Genomic DNA, 26,810 nt, shown 5'->3' on the forward strand with positions numbered 1-26,810 from the left:
TTGTTCCTGAGCCACAAACAGGCCAAAACAGAACTGTCAGACCCTAGCGCATCTCCCCCCGAACTATCAAGGAGTCAAAAAAGCCACTTCCGCCATACCAACCTGACAAACAAGCACCGGTTAGCTCAACAAAAGGAAAGGCAACCCTGCAAATTGAAAAGTTAAATCTAGTTTCCTGACCTCCTCAAGACAGGGAGCAGTAGGCTAGTGGGACTTGCCGTTGAGCTAGCGGGAATACACAAACACACACACACACACAAAGAAGTGGACATCCCCTCAACTGGTCAAGCAAATATTATACCTGCTCATAACAATATAAACCCACCTGCCATGATGTCATCCAGCGTGTCATTGAGCGTCTGAGCAGGGCTGGCTACCATTAACCCTTGCTGTGTTTCTGTCAGTATTCCTTGCCCCAGCCCTGCTAGTTGTGCTTGGCCCAATACTGGCTGTCCAACTATAACACCTTGCAGTTCTGTAAGATTTGCGATGGACCCCGGAGGTAAGGAACCTGCTGCCAGAGGCAAAGCTTGTGGCATCGCCAGAGGCTGAATTGGTGCAAAACCCGTCTGCGCAGCAGCTTGCTGAGGATCATCTTTAAGCAAGATGGGGTCCACTTGCTGTAATCGCGCATAGTCTCCCTCTGATAGTTGTTCTCCTACCCCAACGGGAGTCAGTAGTCCCAGATGCTGGCAAGACTGTTGCTGCTGCTGCTGCTGGAGCTGGATTCTTTGCGCTTTTACCTCTAGATATTGCTTTTTGAGCTGCTGCTGAGTTTTCAGCTGTAACTCACGCTCCACTTTCTGCAGTTCCTCCAGAATCTTTTGCTTCTTCTGAATTTGTTCCTCTCTCGTTTTGTTCAGCTCCTCAATCTTCTCTTTGGTGAGCTGGTCAGCGTGTGCCAATTCCAGGGACTGCAGCTGAGCGTTCTTCTCTATGGCTTCTTTTATCCTCTGCTCCAGCTCTGTCAACTTGCCCTGAGCCTCTTCTACAATGCTCTCTGGAGACTGATTGGTGATGTAACCCTGTACATCCTGGTTGTTTGCTGGCAAATGACTGCTGGACTTTTGTTTAGAAGCAGCTGTGTGAAAAAGAAACCCCCTCAGAACCAATGGAAGTGCATACGAATGGCATCCTCATTATAGAGCTACTGTTGGGATGCTAAATGGCCGGTTATGCACCAAGACACAGCACCCACAGAAGGTCAGCGTGTACTGTGAAGGCCCTCCAAGAAAACCGTATCTTTCGCTATCAATTTTAACACAGCAGTCGGGTTGCAATTTAACAGTACGGATTACTGCGCATACGTTCCAAATAACCCTGCACTACGTTGACATATTTACTCCAACAATCGTTATACTTTTGCCAAATGAAGCGATTGTCTCAAGAGCCGCTGTTCTCAAGTGGTGCTACACGAGAAATGGAAACAAAAAGAAAGGATATGCTGCCTCTTTACGTGATGTTTTGCGTCTGTTATCGTGTTAAGACATAAACGTATGGTTACAGCCCTGAAGCACAGCAAAAGTGACGTAAAAACATCTCGAGGGACAGGTGACTTGTTCTAGGCCACCAGTTTTGTGAATAACTTAGTACGTTTTAGGAAGCACTACACTTTCTAGGACTACTGAATCCTTTCGCTACAGGTATCCAGCTTTGCCCAGCTGACAAACAGCGCTAGAACCCCGGATAGCCATTTATATTTAACGTGATCTAACAGGGTATGTTTAGCCACTACGTTTTATCCATAGCAGACATGATTTTGCCTGTGTCAAAACTCAGCTCTCTGCCCAGGCAAGGCAAATATTTCAGCCTTCCTGTAAGGACGAGTGATGGACTAATCCAATTCATCTTTTATGAAGAAGTCCACAGTAACACAGCTGACATGGTCTGCCATACCGGTTGGAGAAGGAACAATCGGTTAATTTTGAAGGGCGAAAGGCAAATCAAAACTCAGGGTCTGAGGCAGTGGAGGTGCCCAGTTTCTTCCAGTCATCCTCGCTGTATTTCCAGAACAATACAAGTGTACACACAGTATTAATTTTATGACATGCACGCCTGTATTTGCACTACTGCTGATCCTTGACAAAAATTGTTTGGGAAGAGAATTCTTAAGTACAGAAAGCCTTAAGTGTCAAAATGGCGATATAAAAATAGATGCAAATTTAGCCCTAGGAGGACCTGAGCCACATCAGACTAAGTGTTTTATAGCACAAGAAATTCCGCCTTCAATCAAATTAGTCAAACCTCCTCCAGGACTACTATCCTAAGTAAATGCAAGTTATCCAATCAACTACAGTATGGAGATTACAGTTGTTTTTACAACTTCCATTATCAAATTCATATAGGCTTCTGGGTGACGTTTTGCATTAGTCCACTACGTCAGACTAACATATATTTTAACATATTTACTTAGGCAGATTTCTTGACGCTTTATGATTACAGGGTTAGATGACTGATACCTCATATTTAGCAGATAAGCAATCCTTAAAAAAAAAAAATAATATATTAAATTGCCGTTTCGTTGACTGAATCCATAAACACTCTTCATAGGAACTACTCTGCTAGAAGTGCAACCCTCTATCTTCTACTTGGGAAGGATACTTAGAAAACAAGCTTCGGAACTAAGACTGACCTTTATTTCTGATGGGAAGGGTTGTGGCGACATTAGCAGGGGGTTTGTCAGGCTCCTGGGGTGGGACGACCATGGGCAGCGCCTGCACTGGTACACGAGGAGCCTAAAATGTTGGATACTAACAGATTACTTTTCTCATACTCTAATCTAGTTATTATTCAATAGAAGGTAAACAAAACCTGTTAGAAAAGCAGACTTTCATGGTAACTAATAACATTTAATACTTTTGTTTAAACACTGAGTTCAATCGTCAACAATTTGAGATCATCTGACTTGTACGCACTTTGCATTTTTAACCTAAGAAATTACTTGCCAAGCAAGACTCATCTCAGCACGGTAGAGTGCTATACTGTGGTAAAGCCAATACAAGCCAAAAAGGGCCACAAACATAACTCAGTAAGAGCCTCATTAAAACAGACCTTTTCACTTGCTGGGGTTTTTTTCCTGCTCATTTTTTTCAAAAATATTTATAGACCAGTAAGAAGAACGATGAAAGCACTACACAGTGATGCTCAAAGAGAATTCACCATTTTCAAAACAGCTCAAAGTAACTTTCAGTGTGTTCACCAAAATGGTACGATGCTTCTTTAAACTCTGAGTAAGTTGCAACAAGAAATGCAAAAAAGCCCCACAAATCCACAGATACCCAGCCCTTAAATCTTACCCTATTTAAATCATGGGATGGTGGGGTCAGCTGAGTAGCATCAGGTGGAGGAGCAGAAAGCAAGTTGTTTGGGTAATCTAGAAGGTAACAAACCACACTGGTATGACCACCTTTTGCTGCCTCTATTAACATCGTTGATCCATCCTAAGGAAGGAAAGATCACAGTATTAGAACACAGCATCATCAAAACAGGCCAACACTGAAGCGTTTTGGGAGACATGACACAGTACATATTAAGACTGGGTTAATAAATATTCATTCAGTCTGCAGTAAGCCCACATCTAAACTTATGTTCTCTGAAGTATTTCCACAATAACTAGTACTTGTTAAAATTTTCTTTCCTCTTCCACAATTCTGAACTTAGAACTCAAGTGCAACTTTTACGTTCACGGTAGGTAATCAGTAGACCTGCACTCTTCCTAACTCTAACTTCTATAAATATGCTCATGAGCATAATAACTCTCCATGGACATACCAGCTCTTAGGTCTCCTATTTAAATCACGACATGTTGGGCCACTTGCAGAGAACACGAGAGGACCAAATTCGTTCAGATATCCTTAGTTTTAAGATGAAAGACTAGCTCAGAGGAAAATACGGTACTTGAGCAACAAACCTTCAGCCTGTGCGTAGGATCAGCACCATGAGCTAGCAGTAACTCCACAACTGCCAGATGACCTCCAGCACAGGCCAGCGACAGCACTGTGTGATCGTTGTTAGCTGTGGTCCTATTCACGTTTGCTCCTTCAAAAACAGAGGGGGAAAGATTATTGAAAAAGACTTCAACCCATTCTCCTCTACCAAAAGAGACAGGAAATTAACTTCTTTTCTTAAATATGAAAACATAGCTCTCCAAGGCTGCAGTCTTACAACTGATAAATAAATTGAACAGTCAATTATTACTGTCACCACGAGACCATTGAACACATCACAGCTACTAAACTCAAGGTCTTGCCAGCTGCCTAATGCTTTAAAGGGAGTTAAACTCTGGGCATATATGGCCCCAAGAAGATTAGCAACCCTGCCTGGAGTAGCACTCCAAACTCTCTGTTCAAACAGTGATGTTGCCAAGTCTGGAACACCACATAGTAGGTCAACCTATTGCTTTTTCACTTTGCCAACAACTGTGCCAGAGATATGCCTCTTTAAAAAAAGAAAAATAGAAAACCAAAAAACAAAGGCTAAGATCCAGCGCACAGGTCCATGCATCTTGGCATCAGCAAGACTAATTGCAGCTCTGCTTCTTTCCTCTACAAACTACACAGGGGAAATTAAACCACCCCGGAAGCTTTAGGCCAGTTCTGTGCCACAGGAGGAAGGTACAAGAAAAATCCCTCAGTATCAGCTCAAGCAAGAGAAAACAGCGCTTCCAAGCTCTGTATCAACTCCATGCGTTCAACAGCGATGTAAGGCTGGAGCTGACAGTTCTGACAACACACAGCAAGTTGTAGTCAAAACTCTGAAACAAACATGCACTTGAAATTAAACTTCTGCAAAGAGAGTGTTCAAAAACACCGGGAGCACGGAGACACCCAGAATCCACTACTACTGTCGCTGCTTTTACTAGGAATTACAGACTGCAATATAGAACTGTTTTTAGAAGCAGCTGCAGTTCCCACTAATCCCACCAGAAACCAGAGGTGATCGTTGCCTGCTTAGTTTGAGAATCACTACTACAGTTAAAACATGTGAAACAGATCCAAGGAAGTTACACTAGTACTGACATGTTCTTAACTTCCAGCATTTCCAACAGCAGGAAAACCAAAACCTTTCCCCAGTCTTACCTTTGCTAATCAAGAACTGAACAGTGCAAACATGACCAGCCCTTGCAGCTTTCATGAGAGGAGTTCTTCCACCTTCCGATTCGTGCTCCTAGAGCAGATAAGGAAAGGCTTAAAATTCAACATTAACATGCGTGAAAGGAGGCAATTCAGCCTTTTGGTTTTTGGAAAGGAAAGACACCCGACGTGGGAGATCCCTTTTTAGTGTTTCACAAACTACAGACACAAACTGAAGTAACATCTGAACTGAGTGTACCTTGCAGACAGATGAAACTATCTAGCTACCTTTGCACAGGTCTGAGACTCCTGGACAAGAAGCATTCAAGCACCCGGTGGGGATTTTAGTTGAACAAAACATGTCATGCTTAACTGCAGTTTTTGATAACATATTGGTGTATAAGCCTACTGAAATGTAAAAATCGATTTACCTCCATCATCTTAATTCCATTCCAGTACACCAAATAGATCACATCAGAACAGAACTAGCAACTGTTCGCTCCTTAAGGAACAGAAGAAATTTGCAGATACCAGTATTAACCCATCATCAGCTCAACAACTCTAAGCTAAACACCATTCAGGATGCACATGACAAAAGAAAAAAATCTCCGATTTTTCTGTACAAGCAACCTTGAACAGCTCGGAAATGCTTTAGACATCAACCGCCAAAGTACTGCAACTGACCTAAGCACTTTCAGGTAATTAAACAACCTAAAATCCATTAGGAAAGCATCACTAACTCCCACTTAGTTAAAAGAAAAAGGTTAAAGGTAATTCAAATACAACTATAACAACTAACAGTAAACTCAGAAGTTTTCAGCAATGAACACAAGACCCCCCCCAAAAAGTAAATGGACATTAATAAAAAAATTAATTAGGAAATAAAGTTAAGAAGGTGATGACTTACCAGATCAGCACCTGCCTGAAGTAAGACATCTGCTACATCAGTATGGCCATTTTCACAGGCGTATGTCAGGGCTGTGTCCCCGGTTGCTGTTGTTGCATGCACGTTAGCCCCTGCAGCAGCAGTAACGAGGAAGTAAACGTTATGAAGTTCATCACAGAAAACATGCAAGTCTCTTCACAATCTTTACCAGGTGATTCTTAACTTCCCCCTTCCAGTCCAACATCTATGAAACTGACAACTTAGTCATACTCTAGAGGAATAAAAAAAATAAACTAGAAGTTCAGTTCCAAGCGAGTTTACATCAATTTAACCTTCAGAAGCTAAATTAGCATCCAACTAGCAGATTACTTCAGGTTCCACAAAGCTTTGCTGCCAAGTTCAAGCAGCTGCTAATGAAATTGGAATGAATATGGAAAAAGGTATTTTTCTCTTAAAGTTATTTTAAGACTCTACAGAACTGTTAACAAAGTTACTCCATACCTGCAGCTAATAAATATTTAACCAGCTCCAAATGACCCTCTTGAGCAGCCTCCATCAAAGGTGTGGAACAACCAAGTTCTATGTCAGCTCCTGCTTTAATAAGAAAATCAGCAACCTCCAAAAAACCTCCACAGCAAGCCAGAGTCAATGCTGTTTCTTGCGTCTCCTCTGTTTGAGCATTGATGTTTGCTCCTTCAAAAAACAAAACACCAAAACCACAGATACATCAGAAAACACCAGTTACTGAAACCAGTATCGACAGACAAAGCCATTTCCTAAGGCACAAGGCATCTTCTGATTACATCTCATCTCTAGAGCTGCAGAAATTTCCTTCTAAAAATCACAGTGTATCCAACTAAAAGATTTCAACTTTATTTAACTGTTTGGAAAACCCTCTGAGGGCCTCAAAGCACTTCAGCAATAACACCATCTCAGGATAGGCCAAGGCCATCGTGCAGAGTGCAAGTTACCACATTAACTGTTCACTATTCGATGTCTAAAAAACACAAACCTGGTGACAAACAAATGAGAATAACTACTTACTAAGTAAAAGAGTAAAGCAAAGGATATTTTGTTTAAAAAAAAAAACCAACCCAAAAATCACTAACTTACCAAAAAGTGGGAGGGGTGAGTTCAAAAGATGTTGAAGAACGAGATCAAATTACTCAGCTTCTCCTCCCCACCTCCCCACCGTATGCAGAGGCCTACGGAATTACAGTCCACAGAAGGCACTGCAATAGTTACCTTGCCCCAGTAACAGTGCCACCATCTCTTCATGGCCTTCTCTAGCTGCTTCCATTAGTGGTGTGTATCCTTCATCGTTTACCTCTTCCAAGTTAGCTCCACGTTCAATTAACAAAGCTGCCAGTTCCACGTGCCCACCACAGGCTGCCAGAGTCAAGGGAGACTCAAAAGAGTCAGCGGGCATGTTCACCTGAGCTCCGCTGTCAAGAAGTAACCTTGCCACTTCCACATGGCCATCCTAGGAATTCAAAAAACCAAGATCAAAAGAAACATCAAAACAGAAAAATCCCTCCTCTTCTCCGAAGCTTCAAGCACTCACCAAGTCAGATTCCGTCAGAAGACACAGAAAGAAACAAGTGAGCGAAGAAGTCAAAAAATACAATGTAACTTGCCTAACAGTTTTCTTAAGTATTTGAGGCTAAAGATCTACTCTTAAACAGGCACAAGAAGAAGGTTCAAGCATGTGTTACTGAATATGTTCAATTCAAAAACCAAAACATTGTGAACCACGTAACAAACTTTCCTGCCACTGGCATAAGTAACAAGCTGGTCAGCTTCTTCCTATCAGACTCAAGTCCAAGCGTTCCGATGGACAATAAGTTACCACTCAAATGTATTTCTTCTCGCGTTCTGCCAACAAATTTACTGCTAACAATACAAGCAGCAATAAATACAGGAGTATTAAGGGAATTTTCAGTCAAAAAAAAAAATCTTCTCTCAGATGCAAGAATAGGTTTTGATGTTCTCACTAACAACTACAAAACCCTGACTTTGCAAACAAGTCACTCCATAGCAATGCTCCCTGCTTTGCCTAAGAGTGGGAATTTTGTTTTAAATTCAACATGCAGTTGCATTATTTGTTAAACCTCGTGTATTTTAGTTATAAGAACAACTCATGTCAGGAACAGAGTTTGCCCTCACGTCCATGCAGACTGTTAGTGTCTCGGAGTATTAACATTGCACATTCCCAGCTTTTGGGGAAAGACGTGGAAGAGAAGACAGGGTTCAGATTTAGCAATTTTGCCTCCTTTCTTTCTTGGAAAGAAGCCGTGCACAATGACATTGCCTGCCTCTTGGCTCCTGCAAAACTATTTCACTGCTCAATTTAATAGCAGAGTCAGGACCTACTTTCTCCCTCCGAGAGAAAAGCCGAGACAAGAGCACATGGCAGGAGTTCCTCATACATCTCAGGAGCCACCTGAACCACAGCCTTCCCTTGGCAGGATTTTCCAGGTACCATTATCATGCTGTCAAACTCGTTTTACCAAAACATAGCTCCTAAGTTTGCTTTCTTCCTTTGGAAGCAAAGAAAATATTTGAGCATATGATCTTCATCATGTTTTTTTATGCCATAAATTCAGGAAGGATTTGAAGTGGCTTTTCAGCTCTGTGTTTACACTGGCGGCCTGACGGTGACATATCTGACTGCCATCCAATCCCCCTTTTGTTGAGACAGCAGCAGAGACCAGCTTGGGCACCATGGACCACCAACCACACAAACTCTCCAAGCTAGTCTTCTCCATGAGGAAGCTGCCATCGGTCAGGCTTGTAGTAACCGTAATGGGAAAAGGTCTGACACACAAAACACAGGAGGCTGTGTAGAAAAACCAGCAGCTTAGCAGGAGCAGGAGGCGACCCCAAGGCTGTCATTGAACAAGGTAAGCATACCTTGAGCTCAGATTAACTCATAAGTGGCAAATTGCAGCCATCGCACCAAGCTAGAAACCACAACCACAAAACCTCTTCTCCAGACACAACACAAAACTGCATCTGACATTTCTGCACTTCATTTTCTTAAGTGTTTTACACCTTCTTCTGATATCCAAGGAGCAAAACACGATTTCCTCTCAGAAAAAATATCTAGGACATTAACTAGGACATATTCACCTTTTACATGAAATGACAATACTATTTTAGGGAAAAACTCCAAGACTCCATAAAGAATCTTTCCTCAGGGAAATGCAGAGACGGCGCCTCAACCGTCAGGCTCTGGCAAGACAGCTCACTAATCACCCCTGACTCAAGACAAGCACGGCAATCCGCAGAATAAAGGGATACTTCAAACCTGCTTATATGGGCCAAGTGGCCTGGAGAGTAACTGCTGGCGTTTAACCACACACAGAAGCTTCATCTGGGCTTTAACCAACCTTGCAATGGGGCGGTGCCATTCAGCTCGTCTACAACAGCTAGGAAAAAGCCTCACAATTGCTATTAGATCACCAAAAAAAAAAAAATCATCTGATCAACCTGCAGAAGCACACCAGGTGTATTTTAAAGATCAACCACTGTGGGCAACCAGCACTCAGCCCTCCCTGTGAATGATTAAGTTACTTCAGTAAGAGGAAGCGCCAGCTAGACAAGCCTTGTTGGAGCAAAAAGCAGGTAAGTCGCATTGCCCAACAACTCACCTGCATTAAACCCATGTCAACCACCGTCTACAAAAAAAAAGAAAGCTCTCGGGTCAGAAGTCTTCCTGAATGCCGCGTAGGACAAGATTTAAACAATCTCACTAGCTTGCATGTAAGCGCTACACCACATACAAACAATTGTCACCTATATTCAAGTTCAATGCCATCCCAGAGACAGGAGTTTTCTTCTGCTACTGAAGAGCAACAACTGTTTCTGCAGGAAAAGCACGCTGAGATGAGAAGCGCCTGCACTGCTTTATTTCAGACCGCAGCCTTTTCAAGTCCTGCCTTCGAAAGCTGCTCCCTCTCAAGCCGAGCTGAAGGTACTGAGGCTCTCAACTATCCATCAATCCCGAGCCACAGCGTGGAAATGCCTACTCAGGAACAGCTTCTTGCAGAAACAAGGGAGACATATTTTTTTCCTACCTCTCAGTAAATCTTAAGAAAAAAAACGGGTCTCAACATTTCTGCGAGTCCAATGGACTGTTGTTAGTCTGTTGGTGGAGGGAAAAGGGGAGGGGAAGAGGCTGGCAAGGACAAGAAGGCTCGCCCCGTGGCTCCATAGCAGCTTCCTCTGCAAACTTCTCATCTGTCAAAAAGCCGGACTGACAAGAAGGCTACTGCAACATCAAGCAAGGGAATTTTATCGTCGCCTCCCAGGGAACTGCAAGGGCAGCACCTACGATATTTATACGGCTGATCTATTAAGATTTCAGGGTGAGATAAACACCAGCTGAACTCCTGTTTATCTATGTGCCTTTCGCTCTAACAACTTCTTGAGAAGTGTAATGCTTTCTGTTAATGATTCCCCTGTCTCAAGTCATTAACTTCCTTGAATAGACATAACTGGCTGATTTGAGCACCATTACAGTTATTTCAGGAAAGGGAAGACTAAATAAGGTTTTGCGGCACTCCTCGCCAGCCACAGATACACAACCTGACACCACACAAGGCTAGTGACGTGAAAAGCTCACCTCAGGAGAAATCTAATGAGAGAGGAGGGTAAAAAGGAAACATCAAGAGACAAGTTTTCTGTTTTACTTCTCAGTTCCATATTCAGATGGAGGATTTGGAATATGTTGGCAGAAGGTATAAACAAACTGCTGAGCTACCTAAGCATGCTGCTGCTGTGCATCTGAAATAGAGGAAACCCCCGCAGGAAGCACTGCCCAACGTGCAGGGTCACAAAGAAAACTAGGGGGAGGCCTAAAAATTGAACGTAATTCTACTCCATTTTGGTTTATTTTCTTTTCTCCAGCAGGAGAAGTTCAAAACATTCTCATTTGTAGAAACACAAGCTAACGCCTGCTGGACTTTTCATGCTGCTGGCTCACCCCTGCCAACCCTCAGTAGGGTGCAGGGTTAACAAACTCACGGCAGCACATTCATTTCTCTCAGAGGGAGTAGCACAGTCTAAACAATTCCTGCAGGAGAAATAAAGGGAATAAATGACACATTTACTCCATCATCAAAAGAAATCTTCAAGGGAAAAGGCCAAAGCAATTGGATCCTATTACCTCAGGTAACACATAGGAAACAGATTTCAAATAGGATATGTGCTTTAAAGAAGATGCAGATGTATGAGACTTGAATAGCTGTTCAAACCTATCAGCACTTCAAACAGAAAAAACTACCCGAAGACACAGATTTAGCAAGTCTTCTTCCCTACAAAAGCCTGGAACAATCTCAAGTCCAGCATCAATTATACCATTCCAGCATTAAAATGTATCCATAAATATCCTTTTAAGGGAAAGCTTCACATATTTGCATTCTACTGCAAGAAACTATTATCCAAAAATCAGTTGTTCTCAGAATTTTACTAAATTTTACAAAAAGGCAATCTATTCTATGGTGTCATTTTGTAGTTGCCTCAGACAGGCAAAGCAGCAACACCAAAGTACTCTTACTACTAAGAGGTTAACGATTTCCCCTCTCATCTCCTAGTTGCTCCCCAAACAGCTTCTGATCCTGTGCTTTCAAATGTGGCTGTGTGAACCATACTAAGCCACGCTGCAGACGCACACCTGAACTTAACCACCTCCACTGAAAGAGAACTTAGCTTACAAACTCCTTAAACAGCAAACAGGTCTGTTAAATGCCTCCAACAGTCAGGTTACAACCATATTCACGGCTTATGTTTAGCACATTAGAATTGCTAAAAGCATTTCAACACCCACTGAGAATCTTCCTCTAAGTTATTAATTTGGCAATTCCTGTACAAAGGATTTTCTCATCGTAAACCGAAAGTTTCTCACTCAGAAGCCTGCAAAATTACACAAAGCAAAAAAAATTTTCTGTTCCAGAAAAATCATTATTATTTACTTTTCACTATCTCGAAGTTCATAATTTCTCTGAACTGAGGTCACAAAAGTATGAGACTCAAACCAGGCCTCCGTGATTATGAGAAGAGGAAGTGACACGAGGAGAGATGCAGCCTACAGAAGCTGCTTTAGGATAACAAACATGCTTCCTCACTGACCTCTGCCGCTTACGGAAAAAAAAAAATAAAATCAAGTGCAGCCGGACCTACAGAAACCTACTTATTCAAATGATGGGTTAGCAGAGCTCTCCTGCTAATGCTCCTGGGATGCAAGTTTCACCTGGTGGCTTTTAAGAATGCAGCAACTTTGTCCGCCATGAGAGGAACAAGTTCAGTTTTTCTCTTTTAGGAAAGACTGTTTTTTAATAAGTATTCCCCTGCTGTCCACCTCCAATTTCTTCTGCGAAAGGGCAATCGAGCACGCAGGAGAACCGAAACATCACATAGTTTAGTTCTGTACCAAAAAGAATCACTTTGTTCATCTTCAGGAAGCAAAGAAAGAGTACGTGCGCCTCCCCTGCTGACATCGTCCAGCTCTTACCATGCAAGCCTCCATGAGAGCAGTGTGCATTTCATCGGTCTTGTGTTCCTGGTCTGCACCAGCTTCCAGCAGAAATCTCACCATTTCTAGATGGCCTGTATGGAGAAAGTATTTAACAGATAAAACTACTTTGGAGAGCACATCTCACAAGTCACTGAAATAGTCTAATGTACATAATGAAGGTACATAACGTACATCATTAGCTGCCTAATACTCCAAGGGAGGCAAAAAAGGCCTGTTGCCTAAGCACTGACACCTAAAAGACAAGACCCTAGTTTTTGCTTGTTTTCCAGTCCTCCAAAATTATGTAATTTCTGATAATATATAATAATATAGCTACAACACAGAAAGTTTACCATACTTCCTCTATGACAAAGCAGATTAGTTCCTTGTCTCCTAATTCATTTAATAGAGAATTTTTTAAAGCATCGTAACGACTCAGACACAAGGTTTATATCTTGATACTTGCACTCTCCACACGGATCTTCATTTTATGTATGGCACATACATGCCACGTGCCAGGATAAAAGCATCAGAAAGCATCTACTCAGAGCCTTAACATTAATTTTTCCCTGGACAGCAAGGCAGAGTAAATACTTTCTGAGAAGACTTTTCACACCCAGCACACTTGTCCACACCTTTGTATCAAGTATGGAATTTGGTTCTATACCTTTGTAGCAAGCCAGCGTAAGCGCGCTCTCCTTGAATTCATTGGAATGCGTATTTATGCCCGCTCCATTTTCTAACAGCACTCTGGCCACTTCCACGTGGCCGGCACTGCCCGCTTCCATCAGCGGAGTGTGACCGTTCTCGTTATGGTCCTCGATACTGGCGCCCGATTCCAGCAGTACTTTCACAACATCGACATAGCCTCCAGCACAGGCATACGTAAGGGCTGTATTGCCTAAAGCCAGAAGAGAAAAAGGTTAAAGGTTTGATAACTCCATTTGATAGCATTCCTACACTGGGAACTTCAACTTATGCCCCAGTTCATCGCTTTTACCTGGCTACCTTACTAAACAGATTTTTTTCAGACTACAGACCAAGCACTACGGGGCGGGGGGGGGGGGGGGGGGGGGGAAGCAAGTAACTGCTCAAAGGAGCTCAGTGCTGACAGACTGAAGATCTCTATGTGCCTCGTGACTCTATTGATGTACTTCTCTTGCCGTTTCTATCCCAGTTTCCATCACAAAACCCCATCCTTTTTCCTGTAAATCAGCAGGGACACGTCAAGTCTTAAAACACCTCAAAAGGGCTAGCTCAAAAATGCCCACAGTCTTCACAAGGCGATGAAAACAACCTCCACAGAAAAACTACAAAAACATGTATCTGAACAGAACAGTCAAAGAATACGCTTTTATGAAAGATACCTTGAAAAGAAGTTGAAAGTCAAAGGAGCATTGCTGCTCAGAACTACTTCACTGAAGAAAATTAAATTTAAAAAACCAAGGTGGCTTTCTGGTATCCCAACTTTCTTCATCATTCAGGGTCAGCACTCGCATTGTCAATGACTGTTGACTACACAAAATCTCTCCACTTCAAGGCTGCACAAACTAAGACGACTGCCAATTTCATCACTTCAACACAAATGCCTACCACAATGCCACAGGAAAAGCGGGCAGGGGAGAGAGGGGAACAAAAAAAAGGGGCCATCTTCTCATGTTTACTGTTTTCCCTTGATTTCCTAGACCTGACACCAAATAATTTTGTATGTACACACAAACTTCCCAAACTGTGCTTAAAATACTATGTGACAACAATCCTCGGTATACAACTACCTTTCACTTACTAATTGACCTTATCTACTTTTGTACGCCTGCAACCAACTAATATTTTATAGCTTCATTTAAAAAAGAAGGCAGAAGCTAAACAGAAAAACCACAAGGAAGCTTTCTGCGTTGCTTGGCTGAGAGATGTTCCTACCAAATTTCCACACGCAGTTTCCCACACACTGGAAATCTCAGCTTTTCAGTCGTTTTCAACAAGGTCGAACACGCTTACTTACCTGTTGATGACTGTGCATTCACATCAGCACCATGAGCTAGCAGCAACTTGACAATTTTGACATGTCCGCCATTAGCAGCGGCCATTAAAGGTGTTATGTCTCCTTTAATGCCACGGTCCTCTACATTAGCATGCATTGCCAGAAGAACCTGGGAACAGAAGGGTGATCAACAACACTGGGAAGTGACAAACCAGTGTGTCAAGATGGTTGAAAAGCCACACGAAGCCCCCACCTTCACCAACACACAGTTTTGTGTTAAAACCACTTAAAGAAGTAAGCACAAAGAATGCATTACCAATATTCAGTTTACATATAAGTCTTCATTGCCAGTTAACTGTGACTTTTTCTGCTACCTTAACACAACCTTCCAGGTGCGTAAGACCGGAATACAATCATTCAACTCTTAACTTTTATACAATACACATATACTAAAACCAACAAGGAAACCAACCTGCGCAAGCTCATAATATCCTGCTGAGCAGGCCAAACAAAGGAGGCTTTCCCCTTCTTCTGTGTGCTCGTTCACACTTCGTCCTTCAATTAGCAACTTCCGCACAGCATTTACATCTCCTTCTGAACAAGCCTCTGCCAAGCTGCGGCTAGTAAGACAGAAAGCATTTAAAAGTGAAAATGGACTACGCTCTACGTGCAGAGTAAAAATCCAGTACGCCACAAGGATGCAGCCAACAAAAAAGGAAAACCCCAATCTAAAAAAAAGTGCCAACTGCTAGTTAAAGAGGTGTCACTTAAGGTTTTCCACATAAGTTCTCTGAAAATTGAGTAATGTGCATACTCAACCACTCCAGTTACTAAATTTTAACAGGAGTTTACATGAGAAACATCTGCAGGATGACTATTTAGGTTACCAGATTCTGCAATATGTACAACTGAAGCAGAAAACATGTTGAGAGAAGACACAATCGTGGACTTGATTTACTGTCTCAGCACTACACATGCAGCACAATATTATATCCTACAGAAGTACAAAACCTCTTTGGGTAATCACAGAAACGGCCTTTTCTTCTTAACAACACTTTAACTTTTGTTCAGCACCGTGACTGTTAATTAAACTAAACCAAACCTCCTGCATCGCTCTTCTATAACATAATTAATCACTTCCCCTCTGTCCGTGATCTTGTAATGCAATCCAACGTTTCAATCGTGGCCCTAACTCAACCAAGCCGCGAAGAGTAAAATTCTCCTGGCTTGGTAAGCTGTAAGTCAGAGTACTTGTGGTTCTCGTGTCACTCTATGAGTTACTGACTTGTATTATCTATCATTGGTTCAGTCAAAGAAGGGTATACTGGAAGCATATTTTCAGTCCCTCCGATTCTGTCTACACTGCCTTCATTCCAAAACAGTGATTGTTTTGTAAGAATAATAAAGAAAAAAAAAATCAAGTCTGACATATTTCTCTCTTCTCCTCCAAATAATTGTATCAATAATAATAAATCCAAGACTACCGGCTTCATCCCACCCCCTGCCCCTTCCTCTCTTCTGCATTTAGGACGTCCCATCAACACAGAACTAACTCAAAAGTGAATGGAAAAATAAGGTAGTTGACAGAAAGCCATATAACCCAATGCAGATATGAGCAATTCTTAAAATACTCAAGATGCTAAAGCAGGTATTTGTGTAGCAAGGACTAACTTATACCTGTATATTGTACCCAGGACTCCTATTTAATTTGTGCCACCAGACACAATATATGGAGAATTATTTCTCAAATGTGTCTGTTCACTGCATTTCCCACTTTATTTTTATTTCCCATGTCCTCTGTCCTCAAGAGCAACTTTGGCCACAGCCACCGTTCACAAGAAAAGGGGTGTGCGGGGGCGGAGAGGGACACACATAGAATAGAAGCAGACATAACCCCGAACTATTCTGCTCTTTGTGTGCCCTGATCTACACAGGAGGAAAAGTCTCTCTGCAGTTACTCAGTATACAAGGAACAAATGGCCAACTAGCACAGCAGCACTCGGTTGTTCCTACTAACGCTCTGTTACTCTTGTACTGAAGCTTAGGACAGCCTGGAAGGGAACCTTCTTTTCCTCTCCCTCATAAAACCCCCAGTAAAACGCAAACGCCCAAAGCCAGCAAGGCCGGTACAAAGCAGCGACTCCCCCGCCGAGGCCCTGTCCAAGGTCCTACCCAGCGCCAGGGATCTGCTGGCCACCGCCAAGGCGCCATGCCCTCAAGTTCTCCTTGCTCAATTAAAGAGGCACTCTGAAGTTCTCTAAAACTAACAGAGTCGGGTATTTTTTGGTCCAAAAGCTTGCTTCATGCTGTCACAGAATGACCCACTGGGACTTTGCCCATTCTAATGCCCATACTATTTAAGAGCAGAGGCATCTTGTTTCTACAGTGAAATTTCTCAGAGCGTCATTTCTGAATTCTAAGCAGTATTAATTGCTCCAACTCCCCATTGCAAGACCTGACAGTCCAGGAATATTTAACAGAATAATCACAGGTGATAACTTCGCACTAATTCCACTTGAGTAAGAGTTTCACCATCCTGTAATCAAAAGTGATACAGCAAGAAAAACTGCTTCTAAAAGTAACAAACTACTAAAAACATCCAGTAGAAAATTTGGCTTACTTGTCCGTCTGCCCTGCATTTGCTGTGCTTTCTGCTCTCATCCGGGTAAGTGCAGCGGCAGCTTCATCCAACGCGCAACTGACCGAGGAAGTCAGTCTGCGAAGCACCTCAGGATCTGCAAATGCTTTACCATCAGCTGTAGACAGTTTACCTATTCCTTTCATCCCAATTTACAACAAATTGGTACGCGTGCCAGAAAAGGAGAAAACAGAGAAGTTGAAATTGAGCCTATGAGATCTGTTGGCAGAAACACCCCAAGCATAATGAACTACAGCTTCCAAAAATGAAGGGATTAGCTGTTTACAAGACTAATTTAAAAGCTGCACTCAGATGTGATGTGCACAAATGAAACCCTCCAATCTGCAGAAGGCATTATTTTCAACTATTGCCAACTACTTAGTATAAGCAACTAGTAAAGCTTTTCATACAGCAATTGTTGCAAAACAGCACCACATAAAGCAATTTAGTTTTTGATATAAAGCTGCAAGCCAAGGTCGGATGTCAATTTTTACTCAGGTTTTTAGAAATCTAATGTTGGAGGAATATGATTAGAAGCACAGCCTGCTCATGAAACTCATTTTCCAAAGCTTGAAATGCTTTCATAAACTCCTTTCTCTTCCATGACTTGCACAACCTTGCCAAGTACACACCGCCTTACATTCTACATTCGTATCATGCTCATATGGATTAGAGTTATGCAAGCAGTTCCAGCAGGGTCTCATGTAAGGCGTCGGGGTTAAACCTGCATGGGACACGACTACTTACCTGCAGCTTCAAGTAAAGCTTCTAATCTTGCCTGGGTTTCTGGATCTACTGTTCTCAGGTCAGCACCATCGGCAGTACTTGACAAAAGCAATTTAGAAGCTGTTTCCAACATCGGGTTTTCAAGATCATCCTGATCCAAGATAAACGATTCCACCTGAAAAATAACAAAACTGGTTTAAGAATGATACTTAAAATACAAAAGAAAAACAACCCACAGTTGCAATTATCACTTAAGCATTTGCTTTTTAAGTACTTTGTTAGCCAAACTATCCTCAGTTGACTCAAAAGGGCACTATTTCATCAAGGGAAGCAATGAGATTCTCCAAGATCACATACAAAGAATGTACTTTTTATCATCTTATCCATTTGCTCTGTAACTACGCAATATACTAGGAAAGTTTCTGACTGACTTCACATCTCCTCACTGCACTCTAGAGTTTTCAAGTCCAACTGAACACAGAGAGGGAACACTGAAAGAATACATAATGCTCCAAAAGGCCTGAAGGCAGTGGCTGCCATGAGTTTCTATGCAAGCTGTTGGTCTGTTGGGTTTTCTTCCACCTCAAAGCATAAAAGATACATATAACAAAGACAGAATTATTCCGTTTCACACAACCCAGTCATCTTTCTAAGAAAGCCTCAAATGGCATTAAACACTACTAGCTCACAAAACCAGAAAAACTACTTCATCACTATTTTAGCGGTTACTGTCGTTTTCTGACTTGCAGAAAAATTCTCTCAGCTATCTCACTTCTTTCAAGTCTGCCATCTCCTAATCCAACATTCTGAAAAAATAAAAGGACCAGCAAAATGTTCCAGATATAATCAACTCAAATGCAACATACAGGGGTTTCACAGAATCTCTCTCAAGAACACATTTATTTAAAACATTACCTACAGAATATGTAACCCATTGTATCTGCCTTTTTCAGAAAACAGATGCCGAGTGGTCTAAGTTCTTCTAAAGATCCTTCTTTCCTGTACTCTCCATTGGTTTTGGTTGTGAAACACATAGAAGGTAAGGAAGAGATCAGCACATAAGACAGAAAAGCCCCTAGTATCCGTTTGTGCTTTACAGCCTGATAAAGGAAGACTGGCACAAGCAGTTTAGAAAAGACAGTCCTCCAAGGGTTCCACAAACACACCCCTCAGCCCATAAACTAGCCATAGAATCATTTATGGGGTTAGAAAGACCAAGTCTAAACAACCCCCTACAAAGCTCACCAGCCTCAAAAATTTACACCTTCAAAAAATCAAAGAAATAAAAAAATAAAAACCAATGCCAAACCAAAACCAAAATCAGTCCAAATGCAAGTCTGCCAGACAAATGAACCGCATGTGTCAGCCACCCCTAAATCGTGTTACCCACACAATTAAAAACCTTCAATGATCTTTGGATAAAAGCAGCTACTGTCTGTAGTCTACTACAGTCGGTCTACTTCCACGTGGAATAGAGTTCATCAAGATAGAAATACAATTCATTTTATTCTTAACATTCATGTGTGTCTCCAAAGTTTAAAAGCAGTCACAAGTTCACATTCCTGCAGATACATACCCTAAGAACCTAAATGGACAGATAAACTAGATAACGACTCCTGGAAGGGCTCCCTCCATCCTCCCACCTATTCCCTTGTCACAAGTCAAGAGCTCACACAACACCTTTTCCTTCTGCAGTGTGCCTCCAGCTCCAAGCTTACTGGGATACAGTGCTAGCAGATAGCCTGAACCTCAACACCTGGTTGTGCAGGAAGGTGGGCTGAGAAGTACTTTCAAAAATACTTCAATTTATCACTTCAACAATACCATTGAGAAACAGTATCTCCTCTCAGGCAGCTTTTGGCAATACACAAGTATACACCTCAGGGGCATCTCTGATGCCTCCTTCCAGTCCTTTGAAGCCTCTTTGCCCTCCTTCTTCAAACCTGGGGACGCAGCAAGCTGAAGGGGATGACTTCCACCTTCTGGTCAAAGTGGCTCCAATCACAGTATCTGCAGCTTTCCAGCTTGGCAAACCGGCGAAGGCAACTCCTAGTTTCCTCCCCAGTCCTGAGGAACAATTCACTCCTGCCTCGCCAGCATCCAGCGCTGCTCCGTGCATCTGTGAGGCCATTTTTAGGCCGGTTTTGGTTCATCTGAGGACTTGCCATTTGTCTTCTTCCAGAGGACTGCGCCTGGTGTAGCATGCAGCAAGAGAGAGGAACTACGACGCTGTTCCGCAGCCAAGTGACAGACTTCCCCACTGGAAAGGCAAACTACTGAGCAGTCGGAAGGATTCTTGGCTCACCCAACTCATGCAGAATCCCTACTACTTAGACTCACTGAAAAAAATCTCATCTGAGTGAGATATTTAACAGCTGGTCACAGTTCTTCTTAACACTATGAAATATTTGCTAAGAAAAAAGTCAAAATAGGAAAACGTCTCTCCCACACTCACATCCTCTCCCCTCAAATTAGGTCTTGTATGCAGTTTAAGTTTCAAATGGAAAAATCTTCCCATTTTCCTTCCAGCTAAGAATATCAGCGTGGTATGATTAAAAAAACAAATATAACTCAATGCGAACAAGGAGAAAAAGCAATTCACCAACAAACAATACAGCACCAAGACAACCACAAGTTCTCAGGACAAAACTTCTCTTGCAATTGAGTTTTGCAAATGCTTATATTATGTGCTGTCACTTAAACCATTTCAGAGAAACATCTCAAGAAATGAACTTATTAAGTAACAAATTTAGGCTATTTTATGACATTCAATATCGCCAGTTTTCTTTTTCCAAGGTAGAAGAGATACATCTTCAACCCGCAGCTTGCAGAACTTTCCATCGAGCCTCCACTTCCACTCTTCCCTATTCTCACAATTGCCTTTTAGCTTAAGAGTTTCATCAGTCTTGTCTTTTCGTCTGGTTTGACGTGACACAGAACACCACGCAGCGTGACAGTGTTAAAAGACACAGTGTCTAACAGCAGCGAATAAAACTGCATTTTGGTAGAAGTCAAAATTCCATTTTCATTTCTCAGAAAACACTGCCTTCTCCACAGAAGCTACAAACTAAAGACAAAGCTTTTCCATTTACTAGGCCAAGTAAACAGACATTTCCTTTAATGGTCTTCAGATGTATTTTATTTCCCTTAACTAAAAAAATGTGTAGAATAGTACACTAATGCTCCACCTTACATATCAGAATATTTCATCTGGGTTCTCAGTCAGCATTTCTGCGATCAAACAATGCTCTGACATAATCCAATTGTTCAGACAGTCCCCAACAGAAGGCCTTTTACAAGATTTCTCCTCCTCTCTCATCCTGCAATAAAACCCTCATGTTCTGTACTTGCTCAACTTTCCTTTGCCCGTAATCACTTCTAGCGTATCTGATGTTTCTACAATTAAGGAAGATGCTAGGAGAACAAAATTACCAAGTTCTGACTACTCTCAAACAGAACAGCACACAGTTTTGACACGTTGAATGCAACTGTAGAGAAAAATTTAAAAAGGGTCTTGAAAAGCGCGGCATTAACATGTATATAAATCCAAACCTCAAGGAAATTTCACGCTACGAGTACCCTAGCATATGTACATTCTGAATAGTATTTTTCTAGGCAAAAGAGTCATTCTAAGTTTTCCAAGTATCGGAATACTAGACTAAACTTAAATTTTCAACATTACGTGCTTTTATCACCTCTCATTAGAAAAACAAGTTCTATCCCTCCTTAAAGCTTTGCAACAACATCAAATTGGGTTCTGCACGCTCGCCCTCTCCCTCAGGGACCCCTTTCAGCAAAAAAAACCCCATGAATTGGATTTGAAGAGGAGGAGTCAGTCACCTATCAATTTCAATTTTAGTACTAATTAGCCTCTTCCTAATTTTATGTCAAGCCAGGCAGGAAGGGAGGAAGATACATTCCACCCACAAACAACTGTCTCTTCACATCTTCTCCACTTAGGAGAGAGAAATCCAGTACTCAACACCACACAACTCCAGAACCACACCATCAACTACGGTATCAAGCTAGTCAAGTCTCTTAACCACCAGAACTGGTACACAACACCTAAAGTTAACATTACAAGCCTGAAGTGACAGCAATTCTAACCTTACCCTCAGCACAAGCACCTGCCACACACTGGCCATTTGGTATGAAAACTTTTCATATGCATCAAAACACAACAAACTCACCTGACCACAACACGATTCACCTCTGATGATGCTGCACAACTTCACTGACATGAAGCTCTCATCTCATCTGATGCCATGCAATCAAAGAACCCAAGAGCAAAGCTAAGCTTTTTTGTTACACCAGTGACTTTGGCACCTTTAAAGTGTCACTTGATTTAGTGCCTGAACTCCCTCTTTTCATGCATATCTAACGCTTTGTAATATTTACACTTTACATCAATATAGTCGCCCACAAAGCATTACCGGAGAGCTTTATGATTAGCTAAACTTTACCAATAGTAAAGAACAACAAAAGCAACTACTTAAAATTTCATTTCTGAACAATGGCAGAAAACAATTAGTTTCCAGCATCCACCACCTACTACAGCCCTTAATGCAGAATGACAAAAGCCCATTATTTATCCATCTAATCAGGACAGAGCTGCCATGAACAGCGCTGGTCATTAATCTACAGAGCATCTCTAGCATTTGTTTATCACTTTTACAGTTTTTCCTCAATCACAGCTGTGCTGTAAGGACAACCCAGAGGCATTATGAAAAGACCATAAAAAGTCATTTTCTCCTCCTTATCTCAGGTTCCCCACCTGCTTTCAAGAGCTCAAGAGCCCATTTTGCCCGTTGCATTCCCTAGTCCTTCTCTTGAAGGCCATCCTGCACACACACATTATTTATGTGCAGCTGCTTTCTAGCGTTTAGTCACAAATTAACACAGAGTAAATATTCAAGACCTTACAGTCCATATAAAATACAGAAATTAACAGGACATTGCCGTACCATGTGGCATCTGAGCGCGGATGGACAGAAAGGGTGGGCAGTAAACAGCTGCTTAATTGTCTGGTACATTTAGGCACAGACTGGCATTAACGCAGCCCCAAGACTTGTTCCTAAGAACCTGAAGAGCATCCAAGGCCAAACATCCAGCAACACCTTCCTGGTACCAATGCAAGCTCCTGGCTGTGTTGCAGCCATTGCTTACAGTAAGAGCACAGACAATATAACATTTCTCTATCTTACATGAGGACACGCTCAGAAAAAGTAGTAAACAATTCTTAAAGTATCGAGTAAACAGTGAAACACAGTTTAAGTGTCTGCAAACAACAGATCTCCAGGGCTGTGAAACAGCAAGTCGTGCTCACTAACGTAACAGTATGAACCTTTTTTATGCTTCAGTGTTTTTAAGCTCCGTAAACAACAGCATCTGAAACCTGATTTGGATGAACCACACTAGCTCAGACAAATATTTTAAAAGGCCCAAAAAACACCTTTCATGAAAAATTATTTTTTTCTACAGGTTTTTCTTTCTTCTTCTCAGGGCTGGCCCCTGCTTTCTCGGTTTATAATCCAACAGCAGATTCGGTTCTCAACTTTTGTCAGATGACTCCCATGACTTTCGCCTCATATCACATTTGTACAACTTGCTAAATTTTTACCTCGGCACTTGGGCCTTTGGTGTTCGATACCCAGAGGGAGCCCAGTGGAGCCAATGACAATGAGACTTTCCGAAAAACCCAGCGTACAAGGAAGGGCTAGTGGCTATTGCCATGTAGCGAACTTCACCCCCTCAAACAGACCTTAACCAACAGTCCTTTTCTCTTATTTCTTACTGAGGTATTTCTTACTTATGGAAGGACCTACTGCCAACTTTCAACCACTCTAACAGTTGATTTTTCCCAGCTCCAAAATTTTTGAAGAGCAGCAAAAAGTTTATAAAGACACTATGAAATTTATCAAGGATTTTCAAGTCCATCGGGTATTGCAAAGCCAGCTTCAGACCGAAATGACACCATTACCAGGTCAGTAATAAACTTTGGTCCCACTACCTTGACAAGTTCTGATTCGAAGAGTAAGGAAGCCTCAGATCCTTCACTTTCTCAGCTAAAATGACTCTCGTACAGTGAGCAGTTTTGATCCCAATTTACACAAGGAACTCCTCATGTAAACAGCAGAGCCCGATGTTCCTCTTGTGCTCTAGCAACTCGTATCCAAGATAATCTCAGCTTTTGCTCCAGAACGCTTTTAGCTGTCACACCTCCAATGGCAGAGAGCTAATTATTTCTGTCCCTGTCCTTCACCTCACTGAGGCAACAGACTGTGTGTACCACCAGTGTCACTCACAGGTTTAGAGCTGGACCTCCAGCACAGAAGGTGCAGGACTGGCCAGGCAGGCAGGGGACACCAGGGCACAGACACACCTTTTCTCCACCATCACAGACTCCCCCGGCAACCCATCAGGAATTTCTTCTGCCCGTTCTTGTATGAAAAATGGCCCCCAAGTATTTTTAGCTGCTGATCAGTTCCACCGAGCATCTGCCGATCCCCAGCCGTGGGGACTACTGTGAAATTGTTCCAAGACACTGCACCAAAGAAAAGAAAATACTTATATCTCTGTCTTTCATACAACATTTATGAGCATGTCTTTAAAAATAAAGTATTGTTCCACTGTTCCCTTCACGAATATACCCCATCAGTCTGTTTGACACAGAAATAGCAGCTTTTATACTATTACCTTGCACATGGAACACACAAGAGGAAATAAAACAACATTTCCAGTGCAAGAGCAAAGTCCAACTCTGACTAAGAACTAGTCAAGTTTTCTTTGCACGACACCACTAGGTATTTTTAACGTCTTTACATCTAAACATTCAACACGCTTCAAGGGCTTCATGAGGTAAGAGTGACTCAAAACAAAGCAATGATATATTTGGAACGTGGCAAACCGGAGCAAGTATTTCAAGCACCGTTTTTTCACTTCAGCATCCACAACGTAACATACAAATAGGCAACCCCAAAACTCTGCAAATTACCATGTGTAATTCCACGGTAGTTTTATCCTTAAGGGACTATCAAAGTGTTTACATGCAGCTTTCAGTTCTAAGTGACGAGAAATCATCTGGAGTCTTAGAAAGACATAACACTCATTGTTCCAAAGGTACTTCTTAACGCCCACACTACGCACACGCACAGCGTTTTTTGTTCGTCTTAGTCATAGGTCAGCTCAGTTTAAGAAAAGGTAGGAATATATTTCAGCCCCTCGTATGTCCCAATACTAAAGCAAGAACTTCACACCTGCCCTCCCATACCCTCCTACCTTTTAGCCCTCGGGATATCACCTCTTACTCTTTCAAAATACATTAAGCTATCTCAGTTGAGAGTGACCTTACTGGAAAAAATACTCTGATCTGAAACATCAAGACAAAGCAATCAACTTACGTCTTGAAATAAAACAGTGGGAATGGATTTTGACTTTATCAAACTAAGTATTAAGGCAAAGGGTAGGGTTCTGCCTTTCCACCTAAGGCTACATGTGTTCAGGTGAAATTACAACTTAGTTAACACAGGTTTCAAGCCGTTTTAAGATGTAGATCTTCACAGCATTAATAATATATTATATTAAAAATTCCATTCAAAACTTCAGTGAACACAAGCCCCTGGCGTTGCTTGATGGTTTTGTGGGGACTAACCAGAACATGACAACCACCTCATATGACAGCTCTGAAGTGAAAGAGATGGTTTACTGGATATTTACACAAGACACCATTTTCTTTATCTAAAGATCAGCTTTCTGGTTCCTGAAGAAGGCACAGACTGACGCCAAGTCAAGCAGACTATTTTGCCTACTCAATTTCAGCCTTGCAGTTTTTAATGTTTTCTCTTCAAATCTATTTTGAAACAGGAACAAGCCGTGTGATTCTCCCTTGCCCTGCCCAGCTACTACAGCAGCACTGTCAGCGCAGACACAAAGTCTTACAGCAGCATTTCTTCCCCGTACAGCGAGGATTGCTTCCAATTATCTGGGATACATAATCAGATCTGTTGTCTTTTGCACATGCAATGACCCTCCCCTAACCTAAATGCCTTGGCTCAGCAGAAATTTGAAGTCCGGCAGCTGGAACATCTCAACAGTATCTTCTTTCGTTTTATTCCATCAACTACACACACCATTTCTCTTGCTGCTGCTAAAAAAAAAAAAATAAGAAGGGGGAGGGAGGGAGAACAGTGAGAAGAGTAACAGCCCATGCTGCTGAAACGGCATAAGACCGTCCTGATGACTGGCACCAACTGGGTTTCTGCTGCAGGGACACCTGCATTATTACTGCAGTGTGTTTCTGATGACGAGACAGGTGCTGATGTATTCACATGAAAATTCCCTCCTCTCCTCTGGAGTCCGTATCCCCAGCATTACAAACAACAATAGAGACACAGGTAGAATGACACCTATATAGCTACAAGAAGGTTGTGAAACAACAAGGGAAAACACCTTTGGTTTAATATTTTCCTCTCCATTTCAAATCCTCATTCCAAACACCTGGCTTACTTCCACATTAAGCAAATTTATGCATTAACTGGTGTTCAGCTGCAATTGTTCATGTGAGAAAAATTTCATGCCAACATAATAAGATAATGAGTTGAGGTGTTTTTAAGTTCCCTGCCCCAGTTTCACATTTATGTGGGGGGAAAAAAATACAAGCTTTAGTCTCCAACATGAATAACAGGATGTAAAAATCAACCCCCCAAAAAAATCAGCAAAACACTTATCCTAAAACTGCCTGCAACTGTGCTTCTGAAAGCTCAGCTTCATACAACGCTTTTTTATTAAAAATTAAAAAGCTGACACATTTCCAAACCAACCGTTTGAACAAGGTATGCACCTTCACTCTCCCCACAAGCCCCACAAAAAAAGCTGAACATGGGCACTTCCAAGCCCGTTTTGGAGTGGGCTTGAAAGAACTGCCTAAAGAAGCAAAACTTTCTTGCCAGTGCATGAATAACTCAGACCGCTGCTGTCTCCGGACCAGCCCA

At 42.0% G+C, this 26,810-nt stretch overlaps 1 protein-coding gene across 4 annotated transcripts in view; it reads right to left on the reverse strand.

Annotated features, from left to right (window-relative positions):
* The window catches only part of ANKRD17 (ankyrin repeat domain 17), an 89,894-nt gene that overhangs the window by 29,322 nt on the left and 33,762 nt on the right, over nucleotides 1-26,810 (reverse strand). For all 4 annotated transcript variants that reach the window (XM_063335513.1, XM_063335512.1, XM_063335515.1 and 1 more), the window contains exons 2-15: nucleotides 17,842-17,995; nucleotides 17,077-17,233; nucleotides 14,929-15,076; nucleotides 14,478-14,625; nucleotides 13,143-13,376; nucleotides 12,473-12,567; nucleotides 7,204-7,441; nucleotides 6,460-6,651; nucleotides 5,980-6,089; nucleotides 5,079-5,166; nucleotides 3,911-4,038; nucleotides 3,297-3,440; nucleotides 2,633-2,735; nucleotides 326-1,081 (exon numbers count right to left, since the gene is read on the reverse strand). In XM_063335513.1, the coding sequence (XP_063191583.1) occupies nucleotides 326-1,081; nucleotides 2,633-2,735; nucleotides 3,297-3,440; nucleotides 3,911-4,038; nucleotides 5,079-5,166; nucleotides 5,980-6,089; nucleotides 6,460-6,651; nucleotides 7,204-7,441; nucleotides 12,473-12,567; nucleotides 13,143-13,376; nucleotides 14,478-14,625; nucleotides 14,929-15,076; nucleotides 17,077-17,233; nucleotides 17,842-17,995 (2,695 nt within the window). The remainder of the gene's footprint in view (nucleotides 1-325; nucleotides 1,082-2,632; nucleotides 2,736-3,296; nucleotides 3,441-3,910; nucleotides 4,039-5,078; nucleotides 5,167-5,979; nucleotides 6,090-6,459; nucleotides 6,652-7,203; nucleotides 7,442-12,472; nucleotides 12,568-13,142; nucleotides 13,377-14,477; nucleotides 14,626-14,928; nucleotides 15,077-17,076; nucleotides 17,234-17,841; nucleotides 17,996-26,810) is intronic.

This window comes from Chroicocephalus ridibundus, chromosome 5 (assembly GCF_963924245.1).
Source record: "Chroicocephalus ridibundus chromosome 5, bChrRid1.1, whole genome shotgun sequence".
Classification (NCBI taxonomy): Eukaryota; Metazoa; Chordata; class Aves; order Charadriiformes; family Laridae; genus Chroicocephalus; species Chroicocephalus ridibundus.